This window comes from Podarcis melisellensis (assembly GCF_964234715.1).
Source record: "Podarcis melisellensis genome assembly, chromosome: W".
In the NCBI taxonomy this organism is placed as follows: domain Eukaryota; kingdom Metazoa; phylum Chordata; class Lepidosauria; order Squamata; family Lacertidae; genus Podarcis; species Podarcis melisellensis.
This window is the reverse complement of record NC_138535.1, coordinates 14,921,495-14,937,345: the sequence shown is the minus strand read 5'-3', so window position 1 is coordinate 14,937,345 and position 15,851 is coordinate 14,921,495. Positions and strand designations below refer to the sequence as shown.

General features: G+C 46.9%; 1 protein-coding gene across 2 annotated transcripts in view; it reads right to left on the bottom strand.

Annotated features, from left to right (window-relative positions):
• LOC309361138 (cullin-4B-like) overlaps positions 1-15,851 on the bottom strand; it is a 210,889-nt gene that overhangs the window by 143,090 nt on the left and 51,948 nt on the right. For both annotated transcript variants that reach the window (XM_081896094.1, XM_081896095.1), the window contains exons 9-10: positions 15,322-15,440; positions 14,345-14,537 (exon numbers count right to left, since the gene is read on the bottom strand). In XM_081896094.1, the coding sequence (XP_081752220.1) occupies positions 14,345-14,537; positions 15,322-15,440 (312 nt within the window). The remainder of the gene's footprint in view (positions 1-14,344; positions 14,538-15,321; positions 15,441-15,851) is intronic.

Sequence of the window (15,851 nt, the reverse complement as noted above, 5' to 3'; positions counted from 1 at the left end):
TGAAGAGGCAGCGCTGGCGGAGGCAGGAGCTGGAGGAGGAGGCCCACAAGATTCAGAAAAGGAAGAAGGGGAGGAAGAAGAGGAGAAATAAGATTTAAAGACTATAATTTAAATTAATTAGAAATCAATATGGCGTTGAAAATTTGGACGTGGAATATTAATGGGATGAATGAGGAAAAAAGAGAAATAAAATTCAACAATATTTGAAAAAACAAAATTTGGATATCATTTGTTTACAAATAAAAAACTGGGAAATGAATTTATTTCATCGGATAAAACTAAAAAGAGAGGAGTGGTACTATACATCAAAAACAAATTAGAAGCACAACAAATTTTCAAAGATGAGGAGGGTAGAATAGTGGCAGTACAAGTTAAATGGCAAGGAGAAAAAAATTTATTGTCGGAGTATATGCACCAAATGAAAACAAAATAGACTTTTTTAAAGATTTAGAGGAAAAATTATTTGAATATTTGGATCAAAAGACAATAATAATGGGTGATATGAATGCAGTTGTTTCAATGGAGATGGATAGATTAAGAGCAACAGGTAAATCTAAAGAAGGGAAATTACCAAAGACATTATTTTCAATGATATTTGGAGACTAAAACACCCATTAGAAAAACAATTTACCTATCAGTCAGAGGCAAATCAATCAATGTCAAGAATCGATCAAATATGGATAACTAATGAGCTTACAACAAGAATTACAAAGATTGAAATTCAACCAAAGGTACTCTCGGATCATAATCCAATAAAATGTATTTTAAAGGGATATGAAGAAAAATCTTTCCGGTGGAGACTAAATGAAAATCTCTTTGATGATCAAAAAGTTGCAGAAGAAGCACAAAAGTGCTTAAATGACTATTTTCTAATTAATATGAATCAAGGAACTAAAATAAGTACTGTTTGGGACGCTGGTAAGGCAGTAATGAGAGGTTTCTTTATTCAACAGAATTCAATCAAAAATAAACTTAGAGAAAAAGGGGGGAAAGAAATCTTTAAACAAATAATGGAAAACGAGAAGAAATTGGTTACCAGACCTGAAGATAAAAAACTCAAATTGTTAGCTTGGCAGATAAAAAAAAGGAAAGAGCAAAATACCATACATAAAATAATTGTAAAAGATAGAGAGATCGATGATCCGAAGGGGATAAGAAAAGGATTTGTGGACTTCTATAGACAACTATATAAGAGAAAAGAAAAAGGGAATATTAAAAAAATAGAAGAGTATCTAAAAGAGAAAGGGGTGCAGAAGATTCCGACAAAAGAAAAATGTAAACTAAATAAGATGACAGAATTAGAGGAAATAAGAACTGCAATTAAAGAATTAAAAAGTGGAAAGACACCAGGACCGGACGGATTTAGTGCAAGATTTTATAAAGAAATGAAGGACATCCTACTTGTACCGTTGAAAGAAGTTATGAATAACATTTTAACAGAGAAAGAAATACCAGAAACTTGGAAAGAAGCATATATTACTTTGATACCCAAGCAGGATTCTGATTTAACGCAAGTTTAAAACTTTAGGCCGATCTCACTTTTGAATAATGATTATAAGTTATTTGCAAATATATTAGCAAACAGGTTGAAAAAAGTTTTGAAGGAGTTATTACATAAAAACCAGGCCGGTTTTCTTCCAGGCAGACAAATGCAAGATACTATCAGGAATGTAATTAATGTTATGGAATACTTGACTGCCAGGAATGATAAACAAGCTATGTTAATATTTGTGGATGCAGAGAAGGCCTTTGATAATATTTATTGGGATTTTATGTTAAAAAACTTTGAAATGATGGAGATGGGACAAATGTTTTTAAATGGTATTGTCAGGGAACTGACATCGGAGCCAGAAGTGGAGGCAGGGCTCCCAAGCGATGCCGGAGAAGGGCCAAGCAGGGAGAGAGGGGACTCATCAGCTGGGGAAGGAAATCAGCGTAACACCAGGGATAAAGGGGGGTGGATGGGGGAATCAGAGAGAGGGCTCCAGGACTCTTCGCTGGAGACCAGCGGGGAAAGCACAGGTCCTCCGCTACCCACACCCACCCTGCGTAGAAGACTTCTGCGCAGGGAAAGTAGGCGTAGACTTGGCGGCAAAGAACTTCTTTGTTGGAAGAAGTTCAAGAAACGCCCACTGACGGATTCTGCTAGCGACTGAACAGCCACGAAGTGAAGGGCTGTCCAGCCAGGAAAGGTTTAACCAGGCTACCTAGCCAGGAGTAGCGGCAACTTACGCACGAGCAACCCCATATAACCATTACAGCAATCCGTCAGTCTCTGACCTTGCTTGTGCACAGCGATAGGCAGGCAGCACCATGAGCCAAACCGGAGGAGCAGGCGCCATTGAGCCAGCAGCTGGAGTGCAAAATCTGGTGGAGAGGAACCAAGATTTAGAACAGCATGTGGCTCTGCTGACGGCACGGCTAGACGAAAGGCGGATCCAGGATGCACAGGTCAGACCCACCCCCGTCGCAAGGAAGGTACCGGGACTGGTACACAAGTTTGGGGGGAAGCCCCAGGACTATAACGCGTTCCGAACGGAAATAGAGTATGCTTTGGAACTGCAGCATAATGACTTTGCTGATGATGGGGAAAGGGTAGCCTATATTGTCGGGCATCAACAGGATGGAGCCCGGGAATGGATCAGGCCCCTAATGGCGACGCAAAATGCTGCCTTGAAGGACCTTAGGAAATTTTTTGGCGCGATGGATGCAATGTATTCCAGTGAAGTGGAGCAAAATGTGACTCGCCGGGAATTGATGGGGTACAAGCAGGGGAACCAATCAGTTAGAGACTACTGGTCGAGTTTTGCGATGCTGATCCACCGGCTCGGGTGGGATCTGGACTCTGAGCCCATTCAAATGTTGTTTGAGGAGGGGTTGTCCCCAACGGTGAAGGACGAGCTTTCCCGCGCGCCCCGCCCGCAGTCGATGGATCAGCTGACCAAGGCTGTGCTTGCGATTGGAGTACGACAGGAAGCACGGGCTCAGGAGAAGCGCGAAGGGAGAGGGGAACGTTGCCATGACTACCGCATTCCTGAAATGCCAAGGCAGCCTTCCCAGCCAGCTGAGCCAATGGAAATAGATGGCGCGCGAGAGGTTTCAAACTCCAGTGAAGGTCGCAAGAAGGAGGGAAAGGATTGGAAAACCACCAAGAAGTGTTTCCTCTGCCAATGGCCAGGACATTTTGCCAGGGTCTGCCCTCAAAGAAAGGCATGGCAAGGGATGGTGGGAGCCGCTGGCTGTGAGGAGGAGGGGGGAAAGGGGCAGGCGCAGGGAAACGCCAACGCTTGGCTGCCAATCAGCAGGCACAGCAGCCAGGCCAGCAACCAATAGAAGTGCCCCAGCCAGACCCCCCCCCAAGGCAGCTATAGCCATAGAAGTGGTGCTAGAACTCCCGAATGGGCACCCAGTCAAGGTGAAGGGGTTGCTGGATTCAGGCAGCTCCTGCAATTTCTTCAGCAAGGACTTCGCTCTGGAGCACCAACTCCACCTGCTGCCCCTAGATTTCCCCTTGCAAGTGACCACCATCAATGGCAGAGAACTTCTGGGAGGGGAAGTGACGCACCAGACCCCACCAATGAGAATGAGGGTTTCCAGGCACGCGGAGACCATTGCCTTTCACGTAGCCACACTGGCAGGACCCCCAATAATATTAGGGATGAGCTGGCTGGCACTACATGATCCAGTAGTGGCATGGCATCAGCGGACGGTCACCTTTGGGTCAGCTCACTGCTTGGAACACTGTCTGGGGGGGGGGGAACCCAAGGATGACCGTGGCCAGGGTGGCTGGGATGGCTGTGGAGCCAAAAGGGGAGGTGCCACCACAATATGCTGACCTGCAGGAGGTCTTCAGCGAGAAGGAGGCGGATAGACTACCCCCCCCATAGGCCCTTTGACTGCCAAATCAACTTACACCCAGGGGCTCAGCTGCCGGTGGGTAAACTGTATGCCATGTCTGACCAGGAAATGCAGGAGTTGCAGGAATTTATTGACAAGAACCTGAAAAGAGGTTTCATAAGAGAATCAAAGGCAGTGGGGGGCAGTCCGGTGTTCTTTGTGGACAAAAAGGATACTAATCAGCCTAGATTAGTCGTAGATTTCAGGGCCTTGAACCTTGTATCAGAACCCGTGACCTTCCCAATGCCCAGGATTGATGACATTTTAACACGGGTGAGGCAGGGGAAAATTTTTATCAAGCTGGACCTCAGGGGAGCGTACAATCTGATTAGAATGAGGGAGGGGGATGAATGGAAAACCACCATGTTCACACCCCTGGGGGCCTTTGAGTACTTAGTTATGCCATTTGGATTACAGTCGGGCTCCGCCTGCTTTCAAGCTTTCATGCACCACGTGTTGGGGTCCCTGCTGTACAAGAACTGCGTAGCCTTTTTGGACGATGTCTTAATCTATTCGGACAATGAGAAGCAACATGTCAGAGACGTCAGAGAAGTGCTAAAGAGACTGCAGAAGCACCAGTTGTGGGTCAAGCTGGAAAAATGCCAATTTCACGCCAGAGAAGTCGAGTTTCTGGGGTACAAGTTGTCAGACAAGGGCCTAGCTATGGACCCAAGCAAGGTGCAGGCGGTGCTGGAATGGAAGACCCCCAAAACCCGGAAGTACATGCAGAGGTTCCTAGGATTCAGCAACTTCTACTGGAAGTTCATCAGGAACTTCGCCCACTTGACAGCGCCCATCACAGATTGTCTCAGTAGCAAAAAGAAGTTCGTCTGGACAGAAAGTGCCCAGCAATCCTTTGAAAGGCTGAAGAAGGCGTTCGCTTCGGAAGAGCAGCTCCTGCACGTGGATCTGCAGAAGCCAATGAGGCTGGAGACCAACGCCTCGGAGCGGTACTGTTGCAGCCAGGGGCCCAGCAGAGCTGGAGGCCGTGCGCCTTTTTCTCGAGGAAGCTGAGCAAGTTGGAGCAAAACTACACAGTGTATGACCGCGAACTGCTTGCAATTTATGCAGCATTTCGACGATGGAGACATCTGCTAATAGGGGCGCAGCACAAGATCCAGGTGTGTACGGATCACAAGAACTGGAGGACTGTGCGAGTACTCAACCAGAGACAAATTCGATGGGCACAGGAGTTCTCCAAGTTTTTCTTCAAGATCCGGTACATGCCTTGAGAGGAGAACGTAAGAGCAGATGCTCTCTCCCGGAAGCGGGAGTACATGGAAGGTGAGGGACCGCCGGAAGTCAGACACGTGTTCCCCGAGAACCGATGGGTGTGTGTGGGAGTGTTGGTTGGGAAACGAGAACTAGCCGGGCTTACTAGAAACGACGAATTCGCTCAAACAAAAAACAGGGAACTCTGGAACGGAAGGGAAAACCAGGGAGGGTTTGAGGAAAAGGAAGGGGTACTGTGCTACAAGGGAGCACTGTACGTACCAGGGGAGACCTTGAGGGGAAGGGTACTCAAACAACTCCACGACAACCAAACAGCGGGGCATTTTGGTCAACACAAAACCATGTTGCTTGTCACCAGGCAGTTCTGGTGGCCAAGGGTAAGGGAAGATGTACGGGAATATGTACGGGGGTGCGATCGCTGCCAGAGGGCAAAGGGGGAGAGGGCTGCACCCGCAGGGTTAGTGGAACCCTTACCCATGCCGGGAAGACCCTGGGAGGTGGTATCCATAGATTTTATGACAGATTTGCCCAAGTCAAGGGGGAAGACAGCAGTCATGGTAGTAGTCGATCTGCTAACAAAAATGTGCCATTTCATAGCTTGCTCGCATGCGGGAAACAATTTACTTCCCGGCTCTGGAGGAAGCTCATGGGCATGCTGCAGGTCGAGGTGGGCTTCTCGACGGCGAGACACCTGGAAACCAACGGGCAAGCAGAAAGAGCGAACAGTATACTCCAGCAATACCTACGCTGCTACGTCAGCAAGAGACAGAACGATTGGGTAGAGAAACTAGCGCTGGCCGAATTTGTGTACAATAACGCTGAACATGTGTCCACGGGAATGAGCCCGTTCATGGCCAATTATGGGTGTCACCCCAGGGCCTTCCCGGGGAGGGGGGAGGAAGGGTGGAGCGTACCTGCGGCAGAGCAGTTTGTGGAAGAAATGGAGGCCTTGCACCAGCAACTTAAGATGAACTTGGAACGGGCCAAGGAAATTTACAAGAGGCAGGCAGACAAGCACCGTCGGGAAGGGGAGACCATACGGGTGGGAGACCGGGTGTGGTTGTCAACCCAAGGGTTACCTTTTAAGGGAGGGTGTAAGAAGTTGCGGCCAAGGCGGCTGGGACCTTTTGAGGTAACACAGCAGGTGAACCCCATGGCATTCAAGCTCAAGTTGCCTGACAGCATGAAAATACACCCGGTGTTCCATAGGTCCCTACTCTCACCATACAGGGAGGGGCGGGAATTCCCGGGGCAAGAGGGAGAAGTCACCACACACCCGCAGGTAGAGGAGAGGGAACACCACATCCAAGCCACGGAAATAATTCAAGATGGCGAGGGTGCCAGGTGGAGTACTTGGTAGCTTGGGAGGGAGAACCCGAGTCAGAAAACACGTGGGTTCCAGCAGAGGCTATCAATGATGGGTATCTTGTGGAGGAGTTCCACAGCCTGTTCCCAGATAAACCTAAACCACTAGCGAGATTCTGGGAGGAGCAATTTGGAACCACAGATGATGAAGAGGATTTTGTGGGTTTTCCTGCCTCCGAAGAGGAAGGAGGAGAGGTGTCAGAGGAAGAGGAATCAGACTGGGAGGGCCACCCCGCGGGAAGAGATCGGAGCGGGTGGGAAGCGGAGTTTGAATCCTCAGGGGATGGCGACAGCTCCTTCCGGGGATTCCCCGCATCGTCGGCCGAGGAAAGGGACGAAGTTGGGTCAAAAGGTCGGGCCGGGGGTGGAGGGGGTCCTGGGGGGGAGGTGGATGTCAGGGAACTGACATCGGAGCCAGAAGTGGAGGCAGGGCTCCCAAGCGATGCCAGAGAAGGGCCAAGCAGGGAGAGAGGGGACTCATCAGCTGGGGAAGGAAATCAGCGTAACACCAGGGATAAAGGGGGGCGGATGGGGGAATCGGAGAGAGGGCTCCAGGACTCTTCGCTGGAGACCAGCGGGGAGAGCACAGGTCCTCCGCTACCCACACCCACCCTGCGCAGAAGACTTCTGCTCATGGAAAGTAGGCGTAGACTTGGTGTCAAAGAACTTCTTTGCTGGAAGAAGTTCAAGAAACGCCCACTGACGGATTCTGCTAGCGACTGAACAGCCACAAAGTGAAGGGCTGTCCAGCCAGGAAAGGTTTAACCAGGCTACCTAGCCAGGAGTGGCGGCAACTTACGCACGAGCAACCCCATATAACCATTACAGGTATTAAGGCAATATATATGGATCAAAAAGCTAAATTAATAGTTAATAATGTGTTGACAGAAAACATAAAAATAACTAAGGGTACAATACAAGGTTGTCCTCTATCACCACTGTTATTTATCGCGGTCCTGGAAGTCTTTTTAAGGGCAATTATAAGGGCAAATAAAAGGGGTAACGGTGGGTCGAAAAGAATATAAGGTTAAAGCTTTTGCAGGTGATTCAGTATTAACTCTGGAAGACCCCATGACTACAGTAACAGAAGTGTTGAAAGAAATTGATCAGTTTGGTCAGCTGGCAGGATTTATTTTGAACAAGAAAAAAACTAAAGCAATCATTAAAAACATAGATCAAGAGGCAATTAATAGACTACAGCAACAAACAGAGATAGAAGTGGTCAAGAAAGTTAAATACTTAGGAGTATGGTTAACCCCCAGGAGTATTGATTTGTTTCAGAATAATTATGTTCCAACTTGGAATAAGATTAAAAGGGACCTAGAGGTGTGGGGAAGAATGAAATTGTCATTTTGGGGAAGGATTCCAACAATTAAAATGAATGTGCTACCGAAGATGTTATTCTTATTTCAAACGATTCCAGTAATCAAAGGGGCAGCAATTTTTAAAAATTGGCAAAGAGAAATTTCAAGGTATATCTGGCAGGGTAAGAAGCCGAGGATAAAATTTAAGATATTGACAGATGCGAAAGCGAGAGGAGGCTTCGCCCTGCCAGACTTGAAACTGTACTATGAAGCATCCTGCCTCTGTTGGTTGAAGGATTGGATGAAATTAGAAGATATTGATTTGTTAGATCTGGAAGGTTTTGATAATAGATTTGGGTGGCATGCATATTTATAGTATGACGTGTACATAAAGGATTTGAAAACCACATCATAAGAAGGTCTCTGATTGAAGTGTGGGAAAGATATAAAAACTTGTTGGAACAAAAAACTCCATATTGGTTATCGCCGTTGGAGGCGATGTGTGTGAAGAAAGTCAATATGACTGGGGGATGGGTGACATATGAGAAGCTAATAAGTAAAAGAGAAGGTAAATGGAAAATGAGACCATTTGAAGAAGTTAAGGAATATGTTAATGATTGGTTGCATTTTTTTCAGATCAATGAAATGTTTAAAAAAGATTTGAACCAAAGGGGTTTTGCAGACAAAGAATCAAAATTTCAAACAGAAATATTGAATGATGATTTTAAAATTCTAGCAAAAATGTATAAGATATTATTAGAATGGTTTATAAAGGATGAAGAGGTAAAATCAGTTATGATTGATTGGGCCAAAGACTTAGGACATAATATACAAATGGAAGATTGGGAAAAATTATGTCATCATGACATCAGTTTCACCGAGAAGTACCAGGTACCATCTGTGGTAAAAGCAGCACCTGTTTCAGTGGTGGGGCTGGATGGGACCCCCCTCACATCAGGACCCATTACCCATGAAACCTGCCCACTGGCCATGTTGGTGGCAACCCAGCACCAGGAACTATTAACACTTGAGCTGGTTCAGACCCCACATTTTTCAGTGGTCCTCAGGAGCATCTGGTTGGTCCAGCATGACCCCACCATTTCCTGGGCGCAACAGACATTGTGTTTCTCGTCATCATTCTGCCACGACGTCTGTGCCCAGCCCATGTTGCCTCCATCGCAGCTGGAACCCGCGTAGTCCCACCGACTGGCCCCCAGTTCTTCCACTTTGCATAGGACTGCCCCAGATGGGACAGGGCCACCGGACGCCAGCCTAATCCCCGAACACTAGCGGGAATTAACTAACGTATTTGAGAAGAAAGGGGCTGAGGTGTTGCCACCCCATCGGACTTACGATTGCCCTATTGACTTGCAACCGGGAGCATAGATTCCCTTCGGCCACATTTATGCCCTGTCGGCTCCTGAGCTAGGGGCCCTTTGAGAGTACCTAGAAGACAACCTTGCCAGGGTTATCTTCTTAGTTAAAAGGACGGCGGGCTACGTCCATGTACTGACTACCGAAAGCTGAACCAGGTTACCATCAAGAATCGCTACCCCTTGCCGTTAATTCCTGGATTGTTTGAGAGGCTGCAGGGTGCAAAGGTTTTTACCAAGTTGGATCTACATGGGGCATACAACCTGGTTCGGATCTGGGAGGGGGACGAATGGAAAGTAACGTTCCGAACCCGGTACAACCATTTCGAGTACCGGGTCATGCCCTTTGGACTGTGCAATGCGCCGGCCACGTTCCAGCACTTCGTAAACAATGTTTTTCATGACTTACTGGACTTACTGGTTCGTGGTCGCATACTTGGATGACATATTGATATTTTCAGTGCCCCCAGAAGAGCATCACCAGCATGTCCATCTGGTCCTGCAGCGTCTTAGGCAGCACCGGCTGTATGCCAAGCTGGAAAAGTGTGCGTTCCACCAGGAGCGCATGGAGTTCCTGGGTTACATCATCTCCCCTGCAGGCCTCCAGATGGACCCCCGAAAGGTGCAGGCGGTGCTGGACTGGAGGCCCCCCCCCGGGATGTAAAGGGGGTGCCAACTTCTACCGCTGCTTCATCCAGGGGTTTTCGCATGTGGTTGCCCCCATCTGCGCCCTGGTCCGGAAGGACACCGTGTTCCAGTGGATGCCAGCAGCACAAGAGGCCTTCGCGCTCCTGAAGGAGGCTTTTACCTCTGCCCCCATCCTGGCCCATCCAGACTCAGCTCCCCTTTGTGCTCGAGGCGGACACCTCAGACTGGGCGATAGGGGCCGGGCTGTCTCAAAGACAGGGGCCACAGCAGTTGCTTTCTTCTCCCAGCAGTTTACTTCTGCGGAGCGGAATTATGATATTTGGGACCGTGAACTTCTCACCATTAAAGTGGCATTCGAGGAATGGCATCACTTGCTGGAAGGGGCCCAGCACCCAGTTCAGGTTCTCACGGATCATTGGAACCTCGAACATTTCCAATCCATGAAATGCCTCAAGCCACGCCAAGCACGCTGGGCCCTGTTCTTCAGGCGCTTTAACTTCCAGGTCACCTATCGTCCCAGTGCCCAGAATGGGAAGGCTGACACTCTCTCCCAGAGGGATTCGGGCTCAGAGGGTGACGGTTCAGAGCCAACGCCCATGTTGACCCCGACCAATTTCCTCCAAGGAACTTGGGAGCAGGACTTTCAGGTGCAGGTTCGCCTAGCCATGCGCCAGGATCCGTTTGCCAAGGACTGGTTAGATACCGTCCTGGTTAGACTGGTTAGATACCGTCCTGGTGCCTTCGGGACCAGGGGGGTGGGCCGCTTGATGTCCAGGATGGGTGTATGTACCATTGCGGCCGGCTCTCAATTCCGGAGGGGCCACTCCGGACACAGGTCCTTGAGCAGTGCCACAACGCGCAAACCGCCGGACATGGGGGGTACGTGAAAACACTGCAGCTACTGTCCCAGGCCTTCTGGTGGTCATGGGTTTGGTTGGACATTAAAAAAACACGTGTGGTCCTTTTACGATGGAAAGAGCAATGTTATCTACGAAGGAGATATAAGGAAACCATCTGGACTTAGTGGAGGAACGGGAAATCCACACAGGAATATTATACTTGCTATCGGCTTAAGGAGACTAACAGAAGAGATCGTAAAGGAAAAAGAGAAATTATATGAACAAGATATGATGTGGAAACACCAAGATAAGACTGGATAGAATTATGAACTTTGTTTGGACTGATTGGGACTGATTTGGACATTAACGCAGTAATAAGAAGATGATCTGAATCCCCCTTTGGATCTTGAAGTATGGGTTCCCCCAACAAAATTTAAAAATTTGGCTTTGTAATTTATATGATGTGATTTAATTTGATGTGATTGGCCAGTTAATAAAAATTATTTTTTTTAAATAAATAAATAAAAATAAAATGCGTGTGGTCCTGTGGGATTTGCGCTCGGACGACAGAGACCCCTGGGACTCCTCCAGCCATTACCCACCCCCCAAAGGCCATGGTCAACACTTTCTATGGACTTCATCGTGGACCTGCCAAGGGATGGTGTCTGGTGGTGGTGGATTCACTCACCAAGATGGCACACTTTATTCCGGTCCGAAGCCTCCCCACAGCGCAACAGACGACCCGTCTGTTTCTTGAACACGTATTCTGGCTACATGGGCTCCCAGACACGGTGATCTCAGACAGGGGCCCCCAGTTCGCGTCCCAGTTCTGGGCCGCCTTTCTCAAGGGACTGGGTATTGAAAGGCGACTCTCCTCTGCGTATCACCCACAGACAGACAGCCAGCCAGAGAGGGTTAATCAAGTTCTGGAACAATATCTCCGCTGCTTCCTGAGCTACCATCAGGACAACTGGTCGGATCTGCTGCCATTGGCTGAGTTTGCCTACAACGACGCCTGCCATGCCTCCATGGAACAGAGCCCTTTCTATGCCAACCTCGGGTACCACCTGCGCCACCACCCCTGCACAACGGAGGCGTCTCTCGTGCCTTCCGCCAGTGATCCAGTCTCCCACATTCAGGAGACACAAGCCAACCTGGTACGGCACCTAGAGAGAGCCAAGGCCGATTATAAGGCACAAGCTGACCGACGGCATCAGAAGGGGCCCACGTTCCAGGTCAGGGACAAGGTCTGGCTGTCTTTGGAGCACCACCATACCAGACATCCCTCGGCTAAGCTAAGCTGGACATTTCTTTATCCTGCAGCAGATCAATCCAGTCGCCTACAAGTTGGAGCTTCCCCCCTCTCTGAAGATCGACCCAGCTCAAGCCCTGCCATGCAGACTATTTTCTGGGTTGCGTCGCCTTGCCACAGCCGCCGGTCCAGGTTGACGGCCATGAGGAGTTCCAGGTCCCCCAGTTCCTGGACTTGAAACGGCTCCATGGCAAACTCCACTAATTGACTGGGTGGGCTATGGGCCTGAGGAAAGATCATGGGATCCGCCCGACTTCGTGCATGCACCTGCCAAGGTTCGCGCCTTTCACCGGAGGTTCCCAGACAAGCCAGGACAGGGGGGGGGGGAGTACTGTCAGGAGTGGGTGCAGGAGCCAGGCCCTGTGACTGGTAGGGCCTCGCAGAACTGGGGCCTTCCTAAGTTTGGCCTGGAAGGACAAGGCACGGCCGCACAGATGAGGCTTGACAGAAGTCTCGTAGCACCTGGTAGCAAGGGCCGGGAAGGGATATATAAGACCAGCATTTTCCTCTGGCTCTTTGCCACAACAACACGCTACCCACCTAGCTGTGCTTCGGCTTCCTGACTCCTGGTATCCTGACTCTTGGACCCTTGGCTTCCTGACCCCTGGACTGCTGACCCTGGACTGCTGATTCCTGCTTCCCAACCTCTACCCCAGTCCCGACGTACCAAGCCAGGACTCCGACTGCCCGTAACACATCCTTCTGTCCAACTGAAGATAAATGATGTTATACTGCTAAGAAAATTAAATTCCAAGTCCTTTTAGGGTTATTTAGTTCACTCCGTAAATAATAAAAGTTGGGGAAGAGTCAGCTGTAAGTTTCCATTGTAAACCCTTTGCAAAATAGAGCTTCCCTCCCTTTCCCCATTTTTTTATACACACAGTTCCGTTTAATGTTATATTCCGTATCTATAATCCAATTTCATCCCTCCGCACTTGTACATATATAATTTGAACTAATATATGTAGAGGAAAAAACTTTATATAAAGAAACCGTAGGCACCGCCCCACTGTCTTTTGCATCAAATGAAGTCTTCTCTTAAGTTCAAACCTTAATGACCTTGCAGCTGGTTCAGTTCCACAGTTTATGATCTCATCTCTTCTAGCATGTGCCTGTATTTTAGTCCAAATTAAGCTCTAATTAACATGAGAACCTCTGCTTCTTAATGGTGGTGTAAGAGGGTTTTCGGTGGGTGAAGTGCTTTTGCACTCAGTGCCTCCCTGCCACCCCCATTCCATGCCGGAACGAGAGCCAGGTACCGAGACGAACTGCAAGTGAAGCATATTCCCCTGCCCCCCGTCCCTGGGAGAAACTTGCAAGGACAATTACCCTAAATCATCCTGATTTTTCCTTCGTCAACAATCTCCCGCTGTCGTGGGAGCTGCCTCCATTAAGGCAGATTGGACCCTGAAGCCCTGTATTTTATGCTTTAGAAACATATGAAAAGCCTGCGGGATAAGGCCAATGGTCCATCTAGCCCAGCATCCTGTTTTCACAGTGGCCAACCTGATTGCCTACAGGAGTCCACAAGCAGGACCTGAGTAAAACTCTACACATTTGTGATTCCCAGCAATTGGTATTTAGAGGCATACTGCGCCTCTGACAGTGGAGGGTTGCCATATGTCCTCTTTTTCTAGGACACGTCCTCTTTTTCATGCATATGTAAAATGAGTCGTCATAGCGATCCATAGTTAAAAGTAGAAGTTGGCAAATGTGTCCCTTTTTTTGCTCTTCAGAATATGGCAACCCTTCTATGAATTTGTCTACTCCTATTTTAAAGCCACCCAAGTTGGTGGCCATCACTGCCTCCTGTGGTAGCAAGTTCCATAGTTTAACTATATGCTGTATGAAGTACTTTTGTCTGTCCTGAATCTTCCAACATTCAGCATCATTGGATGTCCACGAGTTCTAGTGTTATGGGAGAGAGACAGAGAATGCAAACTTGTCCCTATCCACTTTCTCCATGCCATGCGTAATTCTATACACTTCTGTTATGTTTCCCTCTTACTCGCCTTTTCTCTAAACTAAGAAGTCCCAAATGCTGGGAATGTCACTCCATCCCCTTAATCATTTTGGCTGGCCTTTTCTGAACTTTTTCCAGCTCCACAATAACCTCTTTGACGTAAAGAGACCAGAACTGTATACAGTACAGTATTCCAAAAGCGGTTGCACCATATATTTGTATAATGGCATTATGATACTGAAAGCTTTATTTTCAGTTCCTTTCCTAATGACCCCCAGCAAGGAACTCAATTGTTTTCACAGCTGCCACACACTGGGTCAACATTTTCATTGAGCTATCAATTACATCTTGAGACTATTATTAGAAGGAGTTTGACAAGTTGAAATAATAATAATAGTAAATACCTGTACCTATAAGTTCAGCAGGTTTATTTGGTCTTTTGTTGATGAACGTTTCAAAGGCTTCTTTCATGGCATTGACAAACTTCTCATTCTTCAAAAAGCAAATGTCAATTATATGATCAACTTTATCCTTAAAGTCCAGCAGTTCTTGGACCATGGTTTTGTCTTTTTCTGGATTTATTACTATGGTGCTTCCAAATATCTACAAAGAAAAAAAATGTTATTTAGAAACAATTTTGTTGATTGCCACACACAGCTCGTGTAAACAAGACCCAGTTTGTAAGCAAAAACACTGCATGTTTTAGACATAAGCAGTTAGCTCCAGCCAATTCAATGTCTGTTTCATTTATATCCTGCCCTTCATCCAAGGAGCTCAAGGCAGTGTAAACTGTTTCCCCCAAGATTGGATTACTACCACAATTAAATTAGGCTGATACAAAGGCAGTCAGTGAGCTTCATTGCTGAGTGGAAATTTGAATTTAATATTTAATGTATGCATATACTGCCTTTCTGCCCAAATACCCAAGGTGGTTATTTCGCCGCCACCCCAAAAAAAATATTGAGTTGTAGTTTTCTTTGTACTAAAGCTTTGTACCAGGACAAACATAACCACCAGTAATCTATAGTAAAGATTTGGGAACATTTTAAAATCAGATATAAAACCAACCTAGTACTATAAACATGGGGAACAGTATCATTTGGGGATAGAAAAACATCCAAAATAAAGCATTTATTAGGCACCCAAGTAATCAGAATGTTATGTCAAGAAAGAAAATCCAATGCACCCAATGGATATGATAGTTCCCCACTGTAATTTTGATATGTTGGTGCAAATTTGCACAGGCTGTATTTTAGAAGACTATGACAACTTCTTAACCACATAATTTCCATATATAGGCCTATTTTACAACTTTACAGGCATCTTCCCCCACTTTAAAGATTTGTTCCTCCTAGATAACCTTTGGATATCAGCCACACATTGCTACCTTTATATACTCAATCCACTGCTGCAAGAGAGCTTGTACTCCATTTTTCACCTTACTGAACAACTGATATAATAGAGACAAGTCCTTAATTCGGTTTTCATCTAGGAGGTGATTTAAACCTGCAAGATAAAGGTGTGTTACCAATTACTCCAAATGACTGCATCTTCATCCAAACAAAACAAAAGTTTCAAACTTCAGCTTAACCAATAAATAATAATAATAATAATAATAATAATAATAATAATAATAATAATTATATATATATATATATATATATATATATATATATATATATATATATATATATATGCTTTCGTAGATTTTCACGGGTACAGGAATGCAGGTTTTGGTGTCCTCGGGTGTCTTCCCGTGTAAAAGTTGGGGTGTCTAGGCGACGTTTCGACGAGGTCTCACTCGTCATCTTCATTTCGTAGATTTTCACGGGTACAGGAATGCAGGTTTTGGTGTCCTCGGGTGTCTTCCCGTGTAAAAGTTGGGGTGTCTAGGCGACGTTTCGACGAGGTCTCACT